Raw genomic sequence first — 25,230 nt, forward strand, 5'->3', positions numbered from 1 at the left:
ATAGCCATCTTTTGTTTTAAGGAGAACTCTTCTCACCGCACAGCCCCTGAGAAATGGGGATTTAGTTAGATGTTTCTTATCATCTGTCTTAACACAATCACACATTTTACATGAATAAATCACTTGAACGCTTTCTGAAACAAACTCCATACAAACTTGTTTCGGCGAGGTTTATTTGAAGATGGTCACTCTGGGAGTGACGTGCGTATGCATTCGCTTTGCTGCTTCTTTCCAGCTGGAAACCATCAGATTTTATTCTGAGTTACATAATCATCTTGCTACTGAGGCATTGGGTACCTTGAGTTTTTGTGTTGAAATTTAGCCCTTTCAGTTAATGATTTTAATTGGATTGCAGCAATGATTTTTAATACCTGACTTGACTAGGCTACAATGTTTAGCAATTCAGATTAATTTTTTTTCTAACTTACTCCGTAAAATTAATTTAGTTGCTTTTCATGTACACTGGACCTGAGAGCAGTATTGAGTATCCAAATTTTCACTATCTTCTTTATCTGAAAACCATACTTTTTCTGTGTTTTGCCCAGGGTCCATGACTCTAAACTAACTATTGAAGGGACCATTCTTAATTTGTGTATTAGAACAGTGAATGCAGCAGTTTAATACATTTTGGTGTAACTTGATTGATGTCTGTGTATCTGCGATTGCAGAAGGGGTCATTGGAGAATTATCAGTAACTGGGACCCTGTCAAGTTTTTCTCCTCCCTAGGTTTACAATATTGTGGCATTCCTATCCTGGTGGGTGAGATCAACTAATTCAACATAGACTGATTTGAAAATTGGACCTAACTCATCTGAATGGCTCTGTGCTAGAACTTGTGGGTCGTTTCCCAAAGACCTCCATAGAACTTCCCAATTTCATGCAACTTTTTTTCCCTTCCCAATTTTCTCCTTCCTGCCCTAGAGAAATCCGGACTGTGGTGCTAAAGTCAATTGTAGTTATTGTAGTTGATAATCAGCTACTTCACAGATATATGACTATTGTGCTTTGCTTGGCCTAAATACTAAGTGGGTAAACTTGCTGACCCATCAAAGTGGTGACACAATGTTATGACTGCAATTTGGTATATGTTTGTTGTGGCACAAGATGGCAATGTTCGGTTTCAGAAGCCCATATCTCAAGTGAGAATATGCAGGATGTCTAAAGGTTCTTCTACCAAATAAACATTGCACTATTTTTGAGATTATTTCCCTTTGTCACAATAAAAAGCAACTGCAGGGCACACAAGAGAACTTAAAAATATCATAATTTATTTCTCTTGCCTCGTTCTGTGGGGTACAACAATTTGGTATAGGAGTAGTAAAAAGTTTGTATAGAGACAATTGGTTCTGCAGAGTGGGAAGAGGAACATAGGATGCATAAAATAAATCCATGTTGTCGTATAAGTGGAATCACTATTGCTGATATTGTGCGATTTTGAATTTAATTACATTCAAAGATGAGAGGACAGTCATGATGTGAAATATTTGAACGTGCCCTTATTAGTCAAGATTTGACTTGTGATACTTCATTTAACATACGTACTTCACTAGTACAACTTTTATTTGGAAGGAGAGGACAAAGTATATCAGTTTTATCTGAAGTTTTTATTTGATTGTATTTTAAAAATAGTGGGTGGAAGAGTAGACAAGGATTTAGAACATTACTTGATCTTCTAATACCACAGAATATGAATTGAGAGATCAGAAATCAGCATACATATGCCATTTGGTAATTAGTGCATTGAGTCGCTCCTTGGAGAGCCGATACAGGATTGCTGAGTTCAAAGCCAAACAGGGGCACAAATAGACGGTGGGTCCATTGCTTAAGTTTCATTTTTGTTCACTGACCAAATTAATTTGAAAACTTATACATCATAAAGGTTGAGTATTTATAATCCAGTTTACATTTTAGATGTTAATGAGTAAAATGTTGGAGAGCCTTAAAATCAATTTCCCATTGAGCTGCCCTTGATTTTTTTTGATCAATGGATTGATCTTCAATTGTGTATAGCTGCTTCTTGTAGTCTGTAAATATCTGTTTCAGGATATTTATATGATGCTTAATTGCCATGGTGGCATGGGTGGAGGGGGGCAGTGGGTTTCCCTACAGTAATTCTCCTTCATAGAGTTAGGAAGCCTTTGCTTGTGTTGTGGAGCTAAGTCACAAAATTGTTTTACCCTGTTCTCCTCCCTCCCCACCCTGAATGAAGGTCAAGACATGAAAACTCATGGCAACTCACAGCAGCAAATTGATTCCAATCCAAGCAGCAGATACACTGAAAGCATCCCCAGGTGGTTCAGTGTTGTCAGTGGATGTTTATAATCTTTCATGGAGCACCAATATAAAAATAGCTACATAACCGAAGTTGTGAACCATTTTGGTGGAGAAACCAGTGGCAGTAGAGATTGGAACCAAAACAGTGATTTTAAGTTGACTGTCAAGAGCCACAGGTGACATGGGAAACTTTTTTTTACACAGCAAGGTGTTGTGATTTGGAATCACTACCTTAAAGGGTGGTAGAAGCAGATTCAATAGTAACTGGCCAAAAAGGAATACATGAAGGTAAAAAACTTATGGGAAAAGGGCAGCAGAATGGGACTATTTGGATACCCCTGCCAAAGAGCCGGCACAGGAATGATGGCTTCGGCAGCCACCTCCTGTGCTGTATCATTCTAAGTTTTAACTTTAGTGAGAATCAATTTCAGTGAAGCTGTGGTAATCATCCTCCATTACCTCTCCTCTCTTGAGTGGGAATGCCCTTGTTCTGGTGCACTTTTACCTGTCTATTTGTAGCCAAAGAATCGCCGGCACTGGCTTCTCTTCCTGCGCTGCACTGTTACTTGAGGATCTATCCTTTGTCTCTTCCTATTTCTCATCTGTATACAGCCACTCAACAATATCACCAGAAGACATGACAATAGGCTCAACGTGTACAGTAACAACACATTACCATCACCTTTCCTAGTACCCCTCTACAGTCTCTGTTATCAGACTGCTTGTCCAACATCCAGTCCTGGATGAGCTGCAATTTCCTTCAGTTAAACATTGGGAAGCCCTAAGGCCTTTGACTTCAGCCTTGTCACAAATTTCGTACCCTCACCACTGATTCCATCTCCTTCTCTGGCCACTTTCTCAGGCTAATCCAAATTGTTTCCAACTTAGGCTTCCAATATCCTCTCTCAGGAAAAACAACCTAACATCACCTCTATAATGTGGCCTATCTCTGCCCCTGCCTCAGCACATTGTTCTGAAGACCCCGTCCATGCCTTTGTTACATCCAGACATCCAACGCTCTAGCTGGTATTCCAACTTTCACTAAGTGCTTTTCAACCCTATGATTGTGTACCTACATTGACTCTTGTTCCACCAATGCTTCAATTTTAGGATTCTTGCTCAGACCCCTCCATGGCCTCTCCCCTCCCTATTTCTATAACCTCCTCCAGCCCTGAAACTGCCCTTCAACTCTGCCACCTTACAACTCTGGTATCCTCTGCATCCCTGACTTCCTCGGTGGCCATCCTTTCAACCTAGGCTTTCCTTAAAAGTTACCTCTTTTGCCAAACTATTGAGTCACCCTTCTAATATTTCATTCTTTGGCTCTGTCAGTTTTTGCCATCACATTCCTGTGAAGTGCATTGGCACATTCCCTGTATTGAAGGTGCTATATAATTGCAAATTGTTATATTTACCACGGTATTTTAATCCATACTTGCCCAATTGATGTCTACCAAAGAGAAAGGTGCAATTGGAGAGTGTTGGTGTGCTAGAAAGAAATACAACAGGTTTACTCTTGAAAGTGATCAATAAATATAGCGACAAAGAATCATTAATTTGATACTGTACTGTGGGGGAGAAGGTGGCGGAGTGGTATTCTCACTGGACTAGTAATCCAGAGGCCCAGGTTAATGCTCTGGCTACATGGGTTCAAAGCCCGCCACGGCAGCTGGAATGATGACCATGAAACTATCATCAATAGTCTGTCATGAAAATCCACGGTTCACTAATGCCTATGGGAAGGAAATCTGATTTCCTCACCCAGTCAATATGCTTGACTCTTAACTGCTCTCTGAAATGGCCTAGCAAGCCATTCCGTTCAAGGACAAATAGGGATGGGCAACAAATCGCTCGCATCCCATGAAATAATACATTTTTTTAAAAGTTAGCAATAACCAAAATGTGTCCAATAGGAGAAAATCCTAAACGTCAATCTCAAAACCTCCAACTCAAGCTGTACAGCTGGCACATATTTATGCCTATTAATGTTCCCAATTAGCTTTGCAGTTATTGGAATGTGAACGTTTTTTTCCATGCAGTATAACTTTCAAAATCATATAGACTTATTTCAGTACAAAAATAGGCCATGTGGGTACAGTCTCCAGTTGAGCATGTATATGTCTAAAAGGTTGAAAGTTTCCTTTGTGAATTTTTGTAAAAGTTTTCACTTCAAATTAATTGTCAGAAGGACTCCTGAATTGAATACTGCGCCTGGATAAGATGCTAAATACTGATTGTTCAGATATTTTTACCTTTGAATCTAGCTTGACAGCATTTACATTCAGTGTCACCTGTGCAAAACAGGGACTTGGCTCACCAGTAGCTTTAAGCCATTGATTGATCTTTAATCTCGTTGCCGCAGGAATTTGAGGCAACTTGTTTGCAAATCCTTTTGTAAATGCTAAACTACACAATTACTCCATATAAATCCTTTAATATCTTGTGTATCCCCACTTATGATGCTCCAAGAATTCAGAAGTTCAAGCTTTTTTTAAGTTTCTATAGAAACTGTTGCAGTATTTTTTACTTTTTAAGACAACGAAGCTCACTTGATTTACCTGCTTGTGAAAGACATTGTCAATATTACAACCTTGTAATTCTCTATTCTGACTTTTTGACAATTCTGACTCCGTGTTTGTACAGAGGATTTTTATTTTGTACTTGCTTTGATGCGTAGAAATCAGGTTTTTTGAGTTTATGAATTTGGCACTGTTGCTGATTTTTTTTTTTGTTTCTAGTGTTAAACTTCTTTGCAACACTTGGAGATTCCAAGCTCAAATTCTAACATGGTGGGGGGAGGACTTCATAAGGATCCTTACCTCTGAAGGATATAATTGCCGTAGAGGGAGTGCCGCGGAGATTCAGCAGACTAATTCCTGGAATGGTGGGGCTGCCTTATGAGGAGAGATTGAGGAGACTGGGCCTGTGTTCTCTAGAGTTCAGAAGAATGAGAGGTGACCTCATTGAAACTTACAAAATTCTTAAAGGGTAGATGCAGAAAGGATGTTTCCCCTGGTTGGGTGGGTGTCTAGAACCAGGAGAGATGGTCTCAGAATAAGGGACAAGCCATTTAGGACTGAGATGAGGAGGAATTTCTTCACTCACATGGTAGTGAATCTTTGGTATTCTCTACCCCAGAGGGCTGTGGAAGCTCCATCATTGAGTATGTTCAGGACAGAGATCAACAGATTTCGAGATACTCAGGGCATCAAGGGATATGGGGGTAGCATGGGAAAATGGCGTTGAGGCTGAGGATCAGCCATGATACAGTTGAATGGTGGAGCAGGATCGAGGGGCTGAATGGCCTATTCCTGCTCCTATGTTCCTGTGTAGGAGGGAGGTATGACGGGGGGAGGAGTGATTTTTAGTAACTTACCTATGAATCGGGACGGGACACCCTTTTTTTAAACATTGAAGTGCAAGTGACCAATGGGCCGAAGGGCCTCTTTCTGTGATGTATAACTCCTATGACTCTGATTGTTGCGACATTTTGAAATTTGTGCTGATTGATGTTTTTGTTCATGTTTACTGTTCAGTTTTTAACATTCGAGAGCAATGGCAGTGCATGCAACTTGCCCGGGTTAAACTAGAAAACCTTTGGCTTCAGTGGGGAAGAGCAAGATTTGGTTGTTTTGATCTGTAGTTTTTCTGGGACGTACACATTTACTTGACCCAAACAAACTACAGAATTATTAAGTTTAGCTGTCCACTTTCCTGTTCAGATACTTGCATTTTGACGATGAAGAACTAACTACAGATTGGGATATGTCAGTTTAAGTTTCCATTGCCTGTATAGCAACCAACTCAGTTCTCATACACCAGTTTACTCTGAGGATAAGTGAAGTTGATAGAAGCAACTACCTAAACAGCAACTTACATTAGGGTGCATCAATATACAATATTAGGTCAACGTACTTGGTAGGAAAGGGAATTTAGTCCATGTTGCTCACTTGTTAAAATGTTGTGAACTTTTGCCTTTCTGTGCTTTGTGCCTTCTGACTAAAAAGATATCTGCTTTTTGCCATAACCTCACTAAGTATTGCTCCCAGTGTGAGTCATTGCAAACAATTGGATTGATTTAATTTTTTGAAGATATTTGGATGCCACTTCTACCCTTTGTTCTCCTTACCTCTCGTGATGATTCTTCACTTCCAGTGCAGCATTTTAACTCCACCTAGTGGCCTTCTAAGAAGTTTCACATTTCCAGTATAATTTATGCCATAGCTTTTAGTTTCCCCCTGCACCCTACCTACTACCTGCCCTGAAGGCCTGAAGTTGGTTCTGCAAACTCCAGTTCAGTTCCATTGGCACTGACGTAGAAGATTTTTTTCAAGTGGTCATTCATGTGCGAGCCTGGTTAATGAGTGTAAAGCTGTTGGAGCACATGGATATCTCAGCCACATTGTTGGGTAACGGCCGTCATAGCTGAGCATATCCCTGTTATCTGACGAGGTTCACACGTTTGTGCCCTTCACAAAAGAGGATCGCGAGAACCGAAGTGCAGTAATTTGAGCTGATTTTTTTTACCCCTCCTGAGCATGCTATCGTTGGTAGTGCTGCCTTCACTGAGATCAGCTGATTCATCAACAATCCAGGCGTTCAACCTGGCTGCCTGGTTCACCGTCAACCTGAATAACTTGTGTTCTTTTTGTATTTCTGTACAGGGAGCTACGGTACGCAATGATGTGGAATCTGTCATTATCAGTCGTATTGTGAAGGGAGGTGCTGCAGAAAAGAGTGGTGTATTGCATGAAGGAGATGAAGTCCTTGAAATAAATGGGATTGAGATTCGTGGAAAAGATGTCAATGAAGTGTTTGATTTGCTGGTATGTGATTTTTTTTTCATTCTCCTAAAGCTGTGTTTCCTTTCTGATTTTGTCAGTCTGATCCTTATGAAGTAATTGTGTGGTTTTCATGTTTCTGGTATCCTGAATTTCATTGATATTTAAATAAGGCCACCATATTTTTTTTTTCTTTATTTTGCATGTAGGCTGATATGCATGGTACACTGACATTTGTGTTGATTCCCAGTCAGCAGACCAAGAATCCTCCTGCCAAGGAGATGGTGGTAAGTAAGCTATATTTCAGGCAACTATTTAGAAGGTGCACGTGACTGATTTGAATGTTTATTTAACTAATGTCTGACCAAATCCTGTAGCTTTAGCGAACTGATTTCAATTTTAGTCAAAGTAATTTTACCCAATCAGTCCAGTCTGTTAACTTTTTAAATAGTTGAACTGATTGAACACTGAATATTTGTACTTTGTGCGCGAAATGTGAAAAGGTTTTCTCCCGAATGGGGGGAGAAAAGTTCAGGATTATGACGATTGTTGTGTCAGTACAATTAGTTATTAAAATATGTGGGTTTAAGCCCTTTTTAATGAAAAATGGGAGAATGGGCTGTCTTCCTCCATGATAAATGGCTCACTGGTAAAGTCTAAAGTTTTGAAGCTGATGTGATTCAATGGTTTTGTTTGAGCTGAATTGATAGATTAGACTTCAGTGTAATCCAGTACCCAGTATGTTAGAATTGTAAATATTATCTGTGATAAATGTGCTCACAGCGAGCTGATGAGCAGAGTTCTAATGTCAAAACTTCCTGTCTTGTCAGTTACGTTAAGGGTTGTTAATGTCAATTACATTGTGAAAGTTAAGAGAAACAGGTGATGGGTATTAATTGTCTTTGTGCAACTTTAAATAGGGGATAGCTGAGACACTGGGTTGAGTGAAAGGAGAGCTCTGAGACTCAACAAGACAGTAAACTCTCAATAAAGAAAAGCTCTGTGTCTTGGTTTTGGTTTCACCTACTGACTTGGATCCTTTTAACAACTTTGTGGACCAGACTAGGTTATCCTTTTTGGAAGAAAATGGCTGCTAAATGAATATCACTGAGTTGGAGAAAGGTGCAGTTTGGTAGAATTGCACTGCCTTGAAGGGCCATTGAGCTACCCCATGGCATAATCATGCTCTGGTTTGTGCTGATGTATTGAAGTACTTTAAAAGCTTAGAGGAAAGTGCTGTGTGAAGGCCAAGAGCTTTTTCCCTGAATGGAAAAATAAACTATAGGAACTGTCATGCAAGCAGGCTGTGGATCTCTGTGTCTCAGCTCTGAATACGCTGTGTTGCTGGAAGATGAGACAAAGAGCAGAAAATACTTACACATTTAAAAAATGGGAAAGGAGCAAATTTTGATATAAAGCTGCTTGTTTCCTCAGATACACGTGAAAGCCCATTTTGATTACGACCCCTCAGATGATCCTTATATTCCCTGTCGTGAGCTGGGATTGTCTTTCCAAAAAGGAGACGTACTTCATGTAATAAGTCAAGAAGACCCCAACTGGTGGCAAGCTTATAGAGATGGAGATGAAGACAACCAGCCATTAGCTGGGCTTGTTCCAGGTGTAGTATTAGTATACTGCATTAATATACAGTTGGTATTTTTTGTTGCGTGGTGCATTTATGTATGTTGGTTGTGGACAGGGCACCTTGCCATCAGTGACTGATTTAAAAAGTGCAAAATTATTAACTTTCTTGTTTCTGCATTGTTCTTTGCTTATATTAAAATGCTGGTTTGTGAAAATATAATTGGAAGGTGGTTTTTATACTTAAAGCAAGCCGAGATCAACGTCCAAAGCTACTTCTGAATTTCGGAGCTGATTTACGGTTGGCTCTTCCAAAACCCAATCAAACTTCAAGAGCAAATTTCTGTGAATGCAAGGAATCTGAAATAAAAACTGAAAATGCTGGAAGTACTCAGCAAGCCTGGCAACATCTGTGAAGAAAGAAGCAGAGTTAATGTTTTGGGTCGATGACAATTTTTTTTTTCCTCCAATATTATGTCCTTGGCTTCAAATCGGCATAATAACGCCATTATTATGGCATAATGTTGCTTTAAAATAAACTTTATTTTGTTAATGATATGGCCTGAAAAAATTAATTTCTGCTGCTGGACCCACGAGGTCTGTGTGTTTTGATGGGCATATGTAAAGTTTGCCAACAATGAAGAATGTGGCATACAATATTTCCCAGCAAGACATGAAATCTAATCAGAAATTAAAAAGACATCTTGGCTGCCATGCCAGTATGGTTCAGGGCAAGCCCTCAGCCCACTGACTACTTTTGATCCTAAACTATAGAACATCACATTAACATTGCAGTCTGGGATCTGGAGTTCAGGCTTTCATTTTGAGCAGCTTTAGTGCGATCCAATCTGAAATTGCTTGTGCCGCTCCTTGGGCTGAATTTTACGCCCCCGGCAGGTGTTTTTTTCCCTGGGTGGATGGGCACGTAAAATGGGGTTGGCACCCATCCCACCACCTTCCTGCCCACCCCGACCTCTCCCACATGGGGTGGGTGGGTGCCGAAATCCATATTAATATGACCAATTAAGGGTCAATTACTCGTGTTATCAAGCCCATTGACCCCAGTGATATGCTGCTCGCGCCATAATACGTTTAGTGTGGGCAGCAGGGCAGCAGCAGGAAACCCTATTTTTAACCTGAAATGATTAAAGGGTGGGAAGGAAGTAAGGGGTAGCTCTTCAGGGCTTTGCCAATCGCCTTGGGCTTCTCTCTTCAGCTACAGTCCCGGCAGCTGCCACTGACACCTTCCTCTTGCTGCTGGATTGGCTGGCAGCTCCAGAGGGCAGGCCTACTGCCCCAGTGAGGAGTAGAAGCCCCACAGTGCTTTATTGCTGCTGGGCTGGTCAGCACAGAGCCGGCCGGCTTCATGCCGACATGGTTTCCAGGGGTTGGGGGGGGGCGGATGGTGACGTGTCATCCATCCTCTTTCTCTCGCCCCCCCCCCCATGTTATTCTGCCCCTTGTTTCCATGCCAACCACTTTGCTATGAAACTAAAGTTGATGAATAAATAAACCCTTTGCCTTGTTGAAAGCTGACAGGATAAAGAAACTCCCTTTTGTGTACTTAATTAGTCACCCCTCACAAAAATTTAAAATTCCAATTTTGAAAACCTTATTAATAATAACTGGAATTGTATGAGTCTTCAAGCATCTTAATGGGTTGAACAGCACAAATGAATTTTCTAGTAATATACCATTTTTATACCTACGTTACAATCTTGTATTTTATTCATTGCAGTAACCTTTTACCTTTACATGTAAACAGGGAAAAGCTTCCAGCAACAAAGAGAAGCTATGAAACAAACCATTGAGGAAGACAAGGAACCAGAGAAATCAGGTTAGGAGTATAAATCCAAAGGCATGTAAATTAAAGCTTTTAAGAATGTAAATAAATTAACTACACATTGGAATATTATGGAATTATCAAAGAAATGTGTGTTGCACTGTTACCCATAAGTCTATCAGTAAGCATAATTAAGATGTAACTAATTCCAAGCTGAAGCTGGTTGGACTTTCATAATGAAGATCTAGATGTGGATTCCAGCTGTAACTTGCTCTTTAAAGTGAAGGCTATATACATTGTGTCTTTTTCCCTGATTACTGGCGAGGCCACTGGCTGGTGCCCACATCCTTGAGTACAGGAAGAGGTGGCCATGCCAACTGTACACCATAGGCAAAGTGATATATTGGTAACCACAGAACAATCGGTGGCACAGAGCAAATCCCCCCATGACTGACAAATATTGTCAAAATCTCCCAACTCCGTTCAAGACAGAATGTTTCATAGAGTTTTTGAAGTTCATCAGGGCAACATTACCTTGATCCAAAGTAATGCCAGAAACAGGGTAACAGCATATCTTTGATAATTGATATTTTTTCTTTGTTTTAGGCTATACTTGGGAGTTGAATGCTCCAATGCAACTCACAATTATTTAGCCATTGATTAATTGGCCAATCTTGAGTTTTTTTGCAATTAAACTGTTCATCCTCTACAAATTACTGAAGACCTGCTGCCCATTATGCAGCAAATGAGTTTGGTCTGTACAGCATTCAGCAGTTTTAATAAATTAATCTAACTTCTAAATATTTACCATCTGTATGATTAAGAATTTTGCAGTGTAATATTTTATGTAGCTATGAAACTGAACTGATATTGTAGTGATTAGAAATTATTGTTTCTCTTTGTGGATTTTCTTTTAACTTGTCTTTTACATGTGGACTACTAATTGGGTAGATATCAATGAGGCATTTAGAATGTGACTCTAGTTCCAGAAACATAGCTCGACAGACTGGTTAAAATCAGGCCATTGCTACCTTGAAATGGGTATATAGTTACAGTATGTGTATAATGTATTAGTATTCATAAAAATCAATAATATTGTTATGCACGTGTCCCAAAGTGGCAGGTTGTATCAAGTAAGTTGTGTTGCAACAATAGGGACTTAATTTCACTAAAGTCTAAGAAATATGATCCTGATTGGTATCTGGTATATCACAATATAGCATATTGTAATATCCTAATTAGTGCACAGCACTTGGTATCCCAATTTAGTTCCAAACTTTGTTAAGCTAATGGTCTGAAATGTAACTGAGTTATAAAGGTAAGAAGTCAACCCTTAAACATACAATGATGATGTGTTAGGTTCAAATATCAGCAAAGGATGGGTTAATAAAAATGTAATCTGTGCAGCAAGGGAATCCGGAGCTTTTGTACGTAAAATGACTGCAGTAATAGCAACAATAGCAAAAGCCTCTGGAAGCCATGATATCCTGCTTGCGGTGTCATTTTTCAGGGAGTTACAAAGGGGGATCCCCAAAGAATCAAAAATACTCTTATCAATAACTGGAAAGCACAGATTTATGCTAACTGGCAAAAGGCCCAGGGGTGAGATGATTTTTTTTAATGCAGTGAGTTATAATTTGGAATGCAATGCCTAAAAAGGGTGGTGGAAGTAGATCCATTAACATTCGAAGGGGAATTGGATAAATACCTGAAGGGAAAACATTTGCAGCACTATGAGGCAGAGATAGGAATGTGAGACTAATTAGGTAGTTCTTTGCGAGAACCAGTGCAGGCTATTCATTTTAAGAACATTAGGAGAGTAGTTTGATACTAACCTTGCTCTTAACTGTGACTGTGGTATCTCATCTGTCGAAAGTTAGCCTTGGAATTTACTTCCATTTATACGCTTGGTATAAAATATGATTAGCTCAAAGTTTTTCTACTTCAGGTAAACTTTGGTGTGCTAAGAAAAATAAGAAGAAGCGGAAGAAGGTGTTATACAATGCGAATAGAAATGATGGTATGTATAAATAAAATGGCCAGTTTTAATGGAAGGATCTTGATTTAATGAACTATAACCACCTTGTGCTGTAATGTTTGCTAAATATTTAATTATTTTATGACTGAAGCTAGGTGATTTTGCATCTGAAATGTGTCAAACTTCTGTTCACGTGACAATTAACCTGCTCAGTATCGCAACGTTTGCTGATTACAAATCATTGGAGGCGATTCACCTCCCTCTTCAGCCTGCTGCTACCTAATTACAGCTACTAATAGAACAGATCAGGCCCCCTCTTTCCTCAACCAACTCCTCACACTAATGACTGTGATTCTGGCCTCTATACTGTAGGCAGGAATTGCCTAGAGTATGCCAAGGCCAGAGTTGCTCATTAGTGCTAGGGGAGGAAGGGCGCGGTACAACCCATTAGCAGCTGGGCTCAGGTTGGGCCAATAAGTATGAATGATGGGATACTGGTGGCAAAGGGGAGATGGCAAAAAGGATAGAAATAACAAAGAAGAAGGAAGAGCAATGAGTTGAAGGAAAGGTGCTAGAAGCTGAAGCATGCTAGGAAGGATAGAGGGTGCCAACATTAAGCAAAATACGTTAACTTTAATGTAAAATTAAAAATGTTCTAGTGAGTGTGTTCCTGAACCCCTTCACCCTCTCGAGGCTTTTGTGTTCTTCCCCATTTCTTTTTTCCACCCCGCCCAGACCCGGTGTCCCCTCCCCCACCTTTGAAAGAATGCTACATGCAAATTTGGTCTGTTATAAAGCCCACGTCACTGCTCCTTTTCATTTGCTCTATGTTTATAGTCAAGGCAGCTTTTTGGAGATTCGGCTTTTGAATCTGTTAACGAGCTTCTGCTAGTTTCCTGTGGATGCAAATGGTTTGCCTTGTAGAACTTCCAGTAATTTGAGTGTGGCACGATGAAGTGGAGAGCATGGATTCTGTCATTTCTGTCAGATGTAAATTAAAAAAAACAAATGAAGAAAGGCATTTGGAACAAGTGCAGCAATTCTGAATGTGTCAAGACCACAGGGAACAATAAACTGCTTATAATTTGATCCATGTTAACATTTGGAGCAGAGTCTGATGAATATTTCACGACCCATTATTTGGATCCCTCACTTTAATCAGCACAGTGAGTAATTATTGAGATTAATCTTGATTTGCTGGGGTAGGTGTGGGAAGAACCACCAGATAGTGTAATCTCATCTGGAATTGATCTTTACACTTATCAGTTGATACAACAGGTGGAAGTAGAAAGACACTCTTTTGAGGTTATTTGATTGTTAGTGGAGAAATGTGTGAATTTGGATAATTGAGATGATGGATTCAGTGAGGAGACTGACGGCAAATGGAAATTCTACGAGTATAGGTAGATTGCTTAGTAGCTTGGCTCTTAATTGGGCTAAGTGGGAATGCAAGCTTTGAGGAGGATGCAAAGAGATATAGACAGGGTTTAATGGGTGCGCAACAAGGTGGCAGACGGAGAATAAAATGGGGTCGTGTTCAGGATAAGGGGCCGATCATTTAGGACTGAGATGAGGAGAAATTTCTTCACTCAAAGCATTGTAAATCTTTGAAATTCTCTACACCAGAGGGCTGTAGATGTGCTGTCATTAAATGTATTTAAGGCTAAGATAGACAGATATTTGGTCTCTCAGGGAATCAAGGGATATGGGCAGCGGGCAGAAAAGTGGAGTTGAAGCCCAAGGTCAGCCATGACCACATTGAATGGTGGAGCAGGATCGACAGGCTGTGTGGTCTACTCCTTCTATTGTATTCTTATGTAAGTGCAGATGTCTTCTGAATGCTCCAGTAAAACCTTTAGTACATTTATCAATAAAACTACATGAGTGTTTTAGAAATTTGCAAAACTATAGATTTCTATTTTTTTTAGACATGTCTCTGGAACTCGAGGAATAATTGGTTTAGTGTAGGTGTGAATAATACATCTGATTAACGTCTAAGTGACTGTTTTATTTCCAATTCTCCCAATAGACTATGACAATGATGAGATCTTGACGTATGAAGAAATGTCACTGTATCACCAACCTGCAAGCAGAAAACGGCCAATTGTTTTAATTGGCCCACCGAACTGCGGTCAGAATGAACTGCGGCAGAAACTAATGGAAAGAGAGGCTGATCGTTTTGCCCCAGCAGTACCTCGTAAGTTATCCGGCCTATCTAGTTTCAACTGTATTGTATGACATGTTTTCTATATAACTCATATATCTTTGCATTTGTAGATACAACACGTTCCATGAGAGATAATGAAGTGAATGGGCGTGATTACCTCTTTGTGTCACGCCAATTTTTTGAAGCCGACATGGCAACCAACAAATTCATTGAACATGGAGAATATGAAAAGAATCTGTATGGCACCAGTATTGATTCGGTGCGACAGGTGATCAACTCTGGAAAGATATGCCTGTTAAATTTACACACCCAGGTAAGCAGCTAAGAGCACAAGTTGCAAAAGCAAAATACTACAAAAATCTGAAATGAAAGCAGAAAATGCTGGAAATACTCAACAGATCTGGCAGCATCTGTGGACGGCATTTGTGGAGAGGGATTTAACATTTCGGGTTTGCAACCGTTCATCAGAACTGGAAAAAGTTAAAAATGTTCATTGGCGAAAGATGTTTGTCAACATTTCAGTTGTGGACAAATGGAATATTTTTAAAAGAATAATGTTAATCTCAGTACAATTGCCCACCCAAGCTCAGCAAGCACCACTCCTAAACAAACTAACAAAGTGGAGTGATGAGGCAAAATGAGTTCTACAAATCACGCAAGAGAGAGGAGAGGGAGTTCACAGGCACAAATAAAGGATTGTACAGAAATATCTTTAAAGGTTATTTGAGTAGCTAAGAAAGACCAAGGGAAAATGGTACCTACAGAGGCAAAATGTCACAATAAAAAAAACTTACAGCCCTACAATAACCAGAGAACTTTATTTCAGAAGAGGTAAGATTTAAAGATTAAAATGAGCTAGAAATGGATGATGAATATAAATAGGAAATATTCTGAATGATATATCTTCCCTTGTGAATACTTTGAGGAAGTAATAAACACCAAGTCCTCTCTCAAAGAAAAAGGCACATTCGAGATTTAAGCTGAAGTAAATCAATGTTGCATGGTAAGTATCCCAGAGTTTTCAAGATTGGTGAAGTACTGCCAATCATTGAGAGAAACAGTAGACATTAGCGAGATACTAGTAGTTTGAAAACCAGGTAATTTGGTTTCCATATTCAAAACGTGAGGTTCAAAATAGATACAACTATAGACCCAGAAGCCCATCTTTAATTCTTTGTGAAATAATGGAATGGCTTTCCAGAGCAAACTTGAGGCAGAAGCTCAGCAAAAGTTGATCCTTCATGCGAGCCATTTGTGTCATGAGGAAAGGCAGGCAACACTTGTGCTATGTAGCTGGAAAAGTGGTAGCTGAGGGGTGACCTTAGAGGTATGCAATCTCATAAATGATATGTAAAGGGTGAATTCTGAATGCAATTTAAATGGTAGGATTGGCACAAAGGGGAGCTCAAAATTGTGAGGGGTAACTTTACAACATTAGGAGATTAATGAACATTTCAAGTGGATTTCCTCAGACAAGGTTGGTGAGATGAACTCTGGAATCATTTAAGAAGAAATTGGATGCAGCAATAGTGGGGAGTATTGGATTGTTCTGGATGGATATATTGAGATGGGCTGAGTGGCCTTCCTCGATTCATAAATATCTTATGATCACCTGAAGCTCAACAATGTGCAGGGTTACGGGGAAAAGGCAGGAGATTGATACTAAGGTAAAATGCTCAGAGACCCAGTGCAACCTCGATGGGCTGAATGGCCTCCTGCACCGTAACGATTCTGTGACAACAATGCATTCCATACAAAAATAATTGTTACTGACAGTAAGTGCTGAACATGAAAATAGTTTGCACATCTGGTACTTGATTTTTTAAGGAATCTAGAAATCTTTCATATGGGTTTACAGAAATGTTTCATATGAATTATTTCAGAGCAAAAACATTTGAACCCAAATGTCTGTTTAATTTTGCTTTAATGTATCTTGTCATCTGAAAAATGCCTGTTTTGTTAAATAAGGCACTTTTTTTTTAAGAACATTGAGGTCTCGAGTCATTAAATGTTGATCTAATTGCTTTTTAAAAAAAATAAAACATGACAGTCTAATGTTTTTAGAAATATCCCTGTTACAAGCTAAACCTATAAAAAATGCAGTTTATTATATTGCTTTCTGGTCATAAAGCTTACAACAAAACAGCATGACAGTAATAGGGAAAAATGATAAGGGTAATAGCATATTGCTAATTCTCATAACTGGATGTTACAAAAACACCCAAAGTAGCTTGTGGCCTCATGATGCTTGCAACACAGGAGTTTGATCAACATTTGTTCATAGGATAGAATGGTTACAGCACAGGAGGGAGGTCATTTGGCCCATCATGTCTGTGCTGGCTCTGCAAGAGTAACTCAGCTAGTTGCACTCCCTGACCTTTTCCCCGTAGCCCTGCACAGTTTTTCTCTTCAGATAATTATCCAGTACCTTGTTGAAAGCCACGATTGAATCTGCCTCCACCACCGGCTCAGGCAGCGCATTGCAGATCCTTCATAACCAACTAAAACAGGGTTCCGAACTGGGGGGGCCCATGAAGACTCGGTGACTCACTCCCTTGCAGTCCTTCCCTGAAACAGAGCACTTAATTTAAGCAGTCACACCAGATTCAAGCAGTTGGTTTGTAAATTAGCTTCAGATGGTTTGTTTATGTGTGTTTCTCTAATTTGGCAGTTGTGTTGCACATTTCTACACGTGGTTCACTAGGCTATGACTAAATGATGCATATAGATTAAATGTTTCAACGGCTTCAGGGTACCCCTGAAATGTGTTGCAGCTTTAGTAATCCGCAGACAGCCATCTGTTGTTCACTACCTAAATTTATAATCCATGGGAGAAATCTGATCGCAATTATTAACATAAGCCCTCAAGCTTAGACCAAATTAATTTAAGCTTTGCTGTGGCTGTTACAGTTCCTGTATTTAAAAGTAAAATGATGGTTAGTACAGCACTTGTTATTGTGGAATACTGCTGTGCTCCTTTTAGAACTAGAGAGCACTTCTGTGGTTGGCTCTCTTGAATACAAGGTTGTACAGCAAAGCTTATTTCCTCATTTACATTTATTGAGCCCCGTTGAAATAGCCTCTGAAAAATACCTTACCAACCAAGGAATAAATCATTATAAAATGTCATTAATTATTTTGTCCTAAAGAAATGTCATAGATCAATGGCTATTTGAAACTTTCATCATGTTTTTCTCATTGCTTTTTTTATACTCTATATTTTTTTTAATTTTCTAGTCATTGAGGATTCTGCGCAATTCCGATTTAAAACCTTATATAATCTTCATTGCACCACCTTCCCAGGAGAGACTGCGTGCAATGCTGACCAAAGAGGGGAAAAATCCTAAGGTAACATTTTTGTACCTTTTTATGCTCCTGTGGAGTCACTGCAGTCATAGAAGTAAGTTTAGACAGAACATGGTGTACACTTACTTAGAGAAGGCAGTTTCAAGGCCGATGAGTTTAATTCAAGAACCAGAGAGTAACGTTACTTTTTCTGTCTTGTTCCTCATATGCAATGATTTTTTTGGACTTTTCTATTAAAAACAACAGTATCATGACTCAGACAAATGCTTTCACCTTAATCTGCATTATGATCCTTAAAAGTTCTTTCTCATTACTTGGATTTTTTTTATCATTCGGTAAGTATTTTAATTCCTAGTTTTCATTTCACTTTACTGCTTTTGTTAGTTATCTCTTATCACATCCACTTGGCAAATGAGGTATTTTTATCTTTAAACCACTCCGTCTGATTATGTTTGAAAACATTTCCCATAATACACAAGTTGCTAATATGATAGTGAACTGTCTTGAAAAGGTAAATGAGCAAGTTTAATAAATATTGATTGTCACCTTCTTGCAACCACTGACCCATTATTTTCCATTTAATGTGCAATACTGAGATTATAGCTAAGAGTTTGGTCTTCCATTTGCTACAATACTTGTTCAAATGTTGATCTGCTCAACCTCTCTTTCACCTCCCACTTTGCCTTGTGCCCAGTAAATCCTTCATTTGACTCAGAGGTATTGTATGAGTCTCAGACTCATAAATTCAACCCCACTCCAGGTACTTGAGCACTTAGAGTAGGCTCCTGTTTACTGCAGTGCTGAAGGTGTGCTGCATTGTCAGTGATACTGTCTTCTGGATGAGACATTAAACAAAATCCTCATCTGCCTTGTCAGGGGATGCAAAATATCACTTAGTATTATCCAAGCCAACATTTAGCCCCCACACAACATCACTAAAACAGACTATCTGGTCATTTATCTCATAGCTTTATGTGGAACCTTACTGTATGTAAATTGGCTGCTGTGTTTCCTACATTGAAAAGTACTTGTTGGCTATTACATGCTTTTGAACAGCCTGTGAATGGCACTATCTAAATGAGTCCTTTTTCCTTTCTATTTCTGCCTTCCTACTTGTTCCCAGTTGTGGCCATGTGGCTTTCTCCCTTTTCTTTGCTAAACGCATGCCCTACACGTGCATTTTTCCCTTATTTCTCTCCTCAAACCTTCTCAGAGCTCAACCTGTCCATTAAACCCATGTCGTCCTCCCTTGACCCCATTTGTACTAAATGTTGATCACTCAACCTCCCTTCCTTACATCTGCACTAGCTGGTATTGCAAATGGTCCCCTCTCCTCTGGCACTGTCCACCCTTCCCTTACAAAAGTGTTGTCACCAATCTCTCTATTAAAAATACTAACCTTTAACCTCCTTGTCCTTGCAAAGGACTTCCCATCTTCAACCTTACTTTCCTCTTGAAAGTCCTACATAAATTGTTGCATCCTAAATCTATGTTTGCCGCTCTTGCAATTCCATGTTTGGAGCTCTCAGATCAACATTCCACAGCATTGAAACTACAAAATAGAGGTAACAAATGGCATTCTGTTACACGATATGACAGTGGTTGTTGTGCATTTTCTCTTTGCCTTGCCTGATGTGTTCAACCACACCATCCTGCTCCAACATATAACCTCCTTTTGAGCACAGTTGAGAGAGACCTCTCTTGTCTATCCAACTGTAGCGAAAGCATCTCCAGCAAAAACTTATTTCATCCCTCCTCCCTACCCCCATGACATGTGAAGTCCTTAGTTCTATCCTTGGCTGCCTCCTCTACATGTTGGCCTTTGGCAATGACATGGAAGACCTGAGGTCAGGTTCCACATGTATGACATCAGCTCTCACTCTGCACCATCTCTCTTGACTTGTCCTCTGCCTCTGTATTGTCAAAGGGCTTATCCAACAACCTCTTAAATGAGCTTCAGTTTCCTCTAATTAAACGTTGAGAAGACAAAAGTTGTCATCTTTGGACACTGCCAATACCTGTGTATCTTTGCCACTGATTCCATCCCCTTCCCTGGCCACTACCAGATTTAACCAGACTACGCTCAACCTCGGCTCCTGATTTTCCTCAGCCTGTGCTTCAGCTCACCTGCTCCTGAAACTTTGTTCCATACAATGGAACTCAGCTATGGACATGGCTGTTTCAGTGCTCTACTGGCTGGCTTCCCATCCTCCACACTCAGTAATTCATCTAAATCTCTGCTGCCCATTTCATATTGCCCCCCAGGTTTCTTTCGCCCATCTGAACTCTAAAAGTCTCCCACTGAAAATTCTCACTAAATTCTGTCCGGACATTGCCCTTCCTGTCTACAGCCTCCTTCAGACCTCCTATTTCTAAAGAACTCTGTATTCCTCCAAGTGTTAGCTCTTGTGTGTCCCTTCACCCCCATCAGTGACACCCAAGCCTATAGCCACCTCGGCCCTATGCTCCAGAATTCTCTCTATAAATCCTTCCACATTGCAGCAGCATCACCACCTCAAAATCCACCTCCATGGTCATTTCACCTAACATTTTCTTCTCCGGCTCAGCATCCATTTCTCTCTGATTATTCTTCTATGAAGGGTCTTCAAATGTTTACTAGGTTAAAGGTTTTATTTTATTTATTCATTCATGGGATGTGAGCATTGCTGGCAATGCCAGCATTTATTGCCCATCCCTGTTTGCCCTTGCAAAGGTAGTGGTGAGCTGCCTTCTTGAACTGCTGCGGTCCATGTGGTGTAGGTACACTCACAGTGCTGTTAGGGAGGGAGTTCCAGGATTTTGACCCAGCAACGGTGAAGGAACGGTGATATATTTCCAAGTCAGGATGGTGAGTGGCTTGGAGGGGAACTTCCAGGTGGTGATATTCCCATGCATCTGCTGCCCTTGTCCTTCTAGATGGTAGCGGTCATGGGTTTGGAAGGTGCTGTCTAAAGAGCCTTGGTGAGTTCCTACAGTGCACCTTGCAGACAGCACACACTGCTGCCACTGCGTTGGTGGTGGAGAGAGTGAATGTTTGCGGAGAGAGTGAATGTTTGCGGAGAGAGTGAATGTTTGCGGAGAGAGTGAATGTTTGCGGAGAGAGTGAATGTTTGCGGAGAGAGTGAATGCTTGCGGAGAGAGTGAATGCTTGCGGAGAGAGTGAATGCTTGCGGAGAGAGTGAATGCTTGCGGAGAGAGTGAATGCTTGCGGAGAGAGTGAATGCTTGCGGAGAGAGTGAATGCTTGCGGAGAGAGTGAATGCTTGCGGAGAGAGTGAATGCTTGCGGAGAGAGTGAATGCTTGCGGAGAGAGTGAATGCTTGCGGAGAGAGTGAATGCTTGCGGAGAGAGTGAATGCTTGCGGAGAGAGTGAATGCTTGCGGAGAGAGTGAATGCTTGCGGAGAGAGTGAATGCTTGCGGAGAGAGTGAATGCTTGCGGAGAGAGTGAATGCTTGCGGAGAGAGTGAATGCTTGCGGAGAGAGTGAATGCTTGCGGAGAGAGTGAATGCTTGCGGAGAGAGTGAATGCTTGCGGAGAGAGTGAATGCTTGCGGAGAGAGTGAATGCTTGCGGAGAGAGTGAATGCTTGCGGAGAGAGTGAATGCTTGCGGAGAGAGTGAATGCTTGCGGAGAGAGTGAATGCTTGCGGAGAGAGTGAATGCTTGCGGAGAGAGTGAATGCTTGCGGAGAGAGTGAATGCTTGCGGAGAGAGTGAATGCTTGCGGAGAGAGTGAATGCTTGCGGAGAGAGTGAATGCTTGCGGATGGGGTGCCAATCAAGTGGGCTGCTTTGCCCTGGATTGTGTTGAGCTTCTTCAGTGTTGTTGGAACTGCACTCATCCAGACAAGTGGAGAGTATTCCATCAGATTCCTGCCTTGTGCCTTGTAAATTGTGGACAGGCTATGGGGAGTCAGGAGGCGAGTTAGTCATTGCAGGATTCCTAGTCTCTGACCTGCTCTTGTAGCCACAGTATTTATATGGCTGGTCCAGTTCAGTTTCTGGTCAGTGGTAGCCCTTGGGATGTTGACAGTGGGGATTTCAGTGATTGTAATGCCATTGAATGTCATGGGGCAATGGTTAGATTCTCTTGTTGGAGATGGTCATTGCCTGGCATTTGTGTGGTGCAAATGTTACTTGCCACTTGTCAGCCCAAGCCTGGATATTGTCCAGGTCTTGCTGCATTTGGACATGGACTGCTTCAGTATCTGAGGAGTCACGAATGGTGCTGAATATTGCGCAATCATCAGCAAACATCCCCACTTCTGACCTTATGATGGAAGGAAGGTCATTGATAAAGCAACTGAATATGGTTGGGCTTAGGACACTACCCTGAGGAACTCCTGCAGTGGTGTTCTGGAACTGAGATGATTGACCTCCAACAACCACAACCATCTTCCTTTGTGTTAGGTACGACTCCAACCAGCGGAGAGTTTAGCCCTGATTCCCATTGACACCAGGTGATTTTTAAATGCAAGCTCTTGTCCAGAGAATGATATCTGCTGCCAAGCCATAAACTGATAAAAACCACTTCATAATCTTAACAGTTTATTACTCATAATAAAGATACGCAATATCTTGGGCTTCAGTGAGTGTTGGATTAAGAAGTTTGACTGCTCTTCTTTGCCCTGCAGGTATGACTATCTGTTACTGACTTTGCAATTGTTATTGAGCATGTTTAGAAATTCAATCTGAGTATATGATTAACAGTAGTTTGTAGTTTGTCTGTATTCAATCCTGCATGTGCAGTGAAACCTCCATTATCTGTTCCAATTACCCACCTTATGACTATCTGCCAGAGATTTTGTGGAACAGCACATTTCATGAGCTGTTGTCTTATTGCACGTTCCACTTAAAGTAATTTCCTTTTTTGTCTGATGCAAGTCACTGTTACAGCTTAAGTTGGATTTAAATTCACTTCATTAATGTTGTACCTCATTGCTGTGCTTAGCATAGTGCTGTGCCATGCGTGAGTCCAAAATTTGTGGACTATTATCACAGGGGAGCAAGGAGAATTGCACACCCCCTCCAACACTAGTTTAGTGGATTATAAAGCTTCCACCGCATGCCTAAAATCTTAAGATTGTTTAAATGCTGAGATGGACCATGAGGAATTTCAATTTTTTGCATATCACTTTAAGATGCGAATTAATTAACATTGTTCCTGTTGAGAGAGCTTTAATCAGCTTCATGTTGGAGCTTGAGACAAGCTGTGCATGCTGATCTTGCAATTGCTTAGATAAAGGGAGTATCACCATGTCTCAGATGCTGGTATTTTTATTATATTTCATTACACACTGAGGATACTTGATTTATGATAATAGAACTTCTTATATTTTGTATTGCAGCTGTGTTTTCATGCTGCTTTATTATTTTTCATTCCACTCCTTTGGGTATCTTCTGATGAGTTGCTAAATCCATGACTCCCCACTTTGGCATTCGTGTTCTCAACTATCCTGTCAGAGGAATGTGCAGAGCAGAGACTGGGCACTTTGCCAGGCAGGACAATTAATGCACCAGTTCCAATAGGTCACTTTCACAAACCTTTCTTGAAATCTGTTTCTGCACACCCATCCTTTTAGAAGGAGTACAGTGGATACCAAGCAAGCAGTAGCTAAAATATGAGGGAAAGGGCAAGACCTGTGATGAATATTAATTTAGCCATATCTATAATGGAAAGTGTCAGTGTAATTCCACCATGCTGTAATTACACACTCTAGCCTGTAATGGTGCTACAAGAATTTAAACTGTGAACAGCAAGACTTGTCCCCTTCACCCTCGTCTCACTTCAGCTGAAAGTTGTACTTAGTTTTGGCTCCTGGTTTGGAGTGCCATGGGAAAACCACCGCAATATGCAGTTATGCAAGGATACAGCCTTGGCCTCCCCCCACCACCCCCCTCCGCCCTTACCATTTCTCATTTACATGCCACTACTTGATGACATCATCTGAAAGCATGTCAGTTTCCATGTGTACATACGAACAAGGAGAGGAGTAGGCCATTCAGCCCCTCGACCCCTCTCCACCATTTATTAAGATCATGGTTGACCTGATCGTAACCTTAAATCCACATCTTCCCTGCCCCCAATAAACATATCACCCCCTTGCTTACCAAGAATCTATCCGCCTCTACCTTAAAAATATTCAAAGACTCTGCTTCCACTGCTTTTTCAGGAAGAGAGTTACAAAGACTCATGACCCTCTGAGAGAAAAGGATTCACCTCTTCTGTTTTAAATGGGCGACCCCTTATTTTTAAACAGTGACCCCTAGTTCTAGATTCTCCCACAAGAGGAAATATCTGTCCATCCTGTCAAGACCCCTCAGGATCTTATGTTTTAGTCAAGTCACCTCTTACTCTTCTAAGCTCCAGAGGATACAAGCCTAGCCTGTCCAACCTTTCCTCATAAGACAACCCACCCATTCCAGGTATTAGTCTGGTAAACCACCCCTGAACTGCTACCAACACATTTACATCCTTCCTTAAATAAGGTGCCCAATACTGTACACAGTACTCCAGATGTGGTCTCAGTAGTGCTCTGTATAACTGAAGCATAACCTCACTACTTTTCTATTCAATTCCTCTCACAATAAATGATAACATTCTATTAGCTTTTCTAATTACTTGCTGTACCTGCCTTTTGTGATTCATGCACTAAGACACCCAGATCCCTCTGCATCTCAGAGCTCTGCAATCTCTCACCATTTAGATAATAAGCTTCTCTTTTATTCTTCCTGCCAAAATGGACAATTTCACATTTTTCCACATTATACTCCATTTGTCAGATCTTTGCCCACTCACTTAACCTATCTATATCTTTTTGTAACCTGATGACATGCAGCACCACCACCTTGGGCCCCTCCACTGCTTCTATATTGTCAGACTGCATGTCCAGTATCCAATACTGGATGAGGAGAAATTTCAAACAGTCAAATAATGAGAAGTACAAAGTCTTTGATCCTTGCCACAAATTCCACTCCTTCGTTTCTAATTCCATCCCTCTCTGTGGCAACCGTCTGAGGCTGAACCAGACTGTCCCCGACTCTGGTGTCATACTTGACCCTGAGATGAGCCTCTGACCTCATATTGGCGCCATCTCTAAAAGCGCATATTTCCGCCTCCACAACATCGCCCAGCTCCATCCTTGACTCAGACCACCTGCTGCTGAAACCCTCATCCATTCCTTTGTTACCTCTAGACATGACTATTTTAACATGATTTTGGCTGTCCTCCTACAGTTCACTTGAAAAATTGAGGCAATCCAAAACTCTGCTGCCCATTCCCTTAGTCGCACCAAGTCCTGTTCATGCATCACCCCTGTGCTTACTGACCTCTATTGGCTCCTGGTTAAGCAATACCTCGATT

General features: G+C 40.8%; 1 protein-coding gene across 6 annotated transcripts in view; it reads left to right on the forward strand.

The window, feature by feature from the left end:
- Nucleotides 1–25,230, forward strand: part of pals1a (protein associated with LIN7 1, MAGUK p55 family member a) — a 93,559-nt gene that overhangs the window by 64,517 nt on the left and 3,812 nt on the right. For all 6 annotated transcript variants that reach the window (XM_078563221.1, XM_078563220.1, XM_078563218.1 and 3 more), the window contains exons 6-13: nt 6,940–7,101; nt 7,266–7,343; nt 8,491–8,674; nt 10,403–10,474; nt 12,369–12,440; nt 14,428–14,595; nt 14,676–14,878; nt 17,803–17,913. In XM_078563221.1, the coding sequence (XP_078419347.1) occupies nt 6,940–7,101; nt 7,266–7,343; nt 8,491–8,674; nt 10,403–10,474; nt 12,369–12,440; nt 14,428–14,595; nt 14,676–14,878; nt 17,803–17,913 (1,050 nt within the window). The remainder of the gene's footprint in view (nt 1–6,939; nt 7,102–7,265; nt 7,344–8,490; nt 8,675–10,402; nt 10,475–12,368; nt 12,441–14,427; nt 14,596–14,675; nt 14,879–17,802; nt 17,914–25,230) is intronic.

Source organism: Cetorhinus maximus, chromosome 18, assembly GCF_964194155.1.
Source record: "Cetorhinus maximus chromosome 18, sCetMax3.hap1.1, whole genome shotgun sequence".
NCBI lineage: Eukaryota > Metazoa > Chordata > Chondrichthyes > Lamniformes > Cetorhinidae > Cetorhinus > Cetorhinus maximus.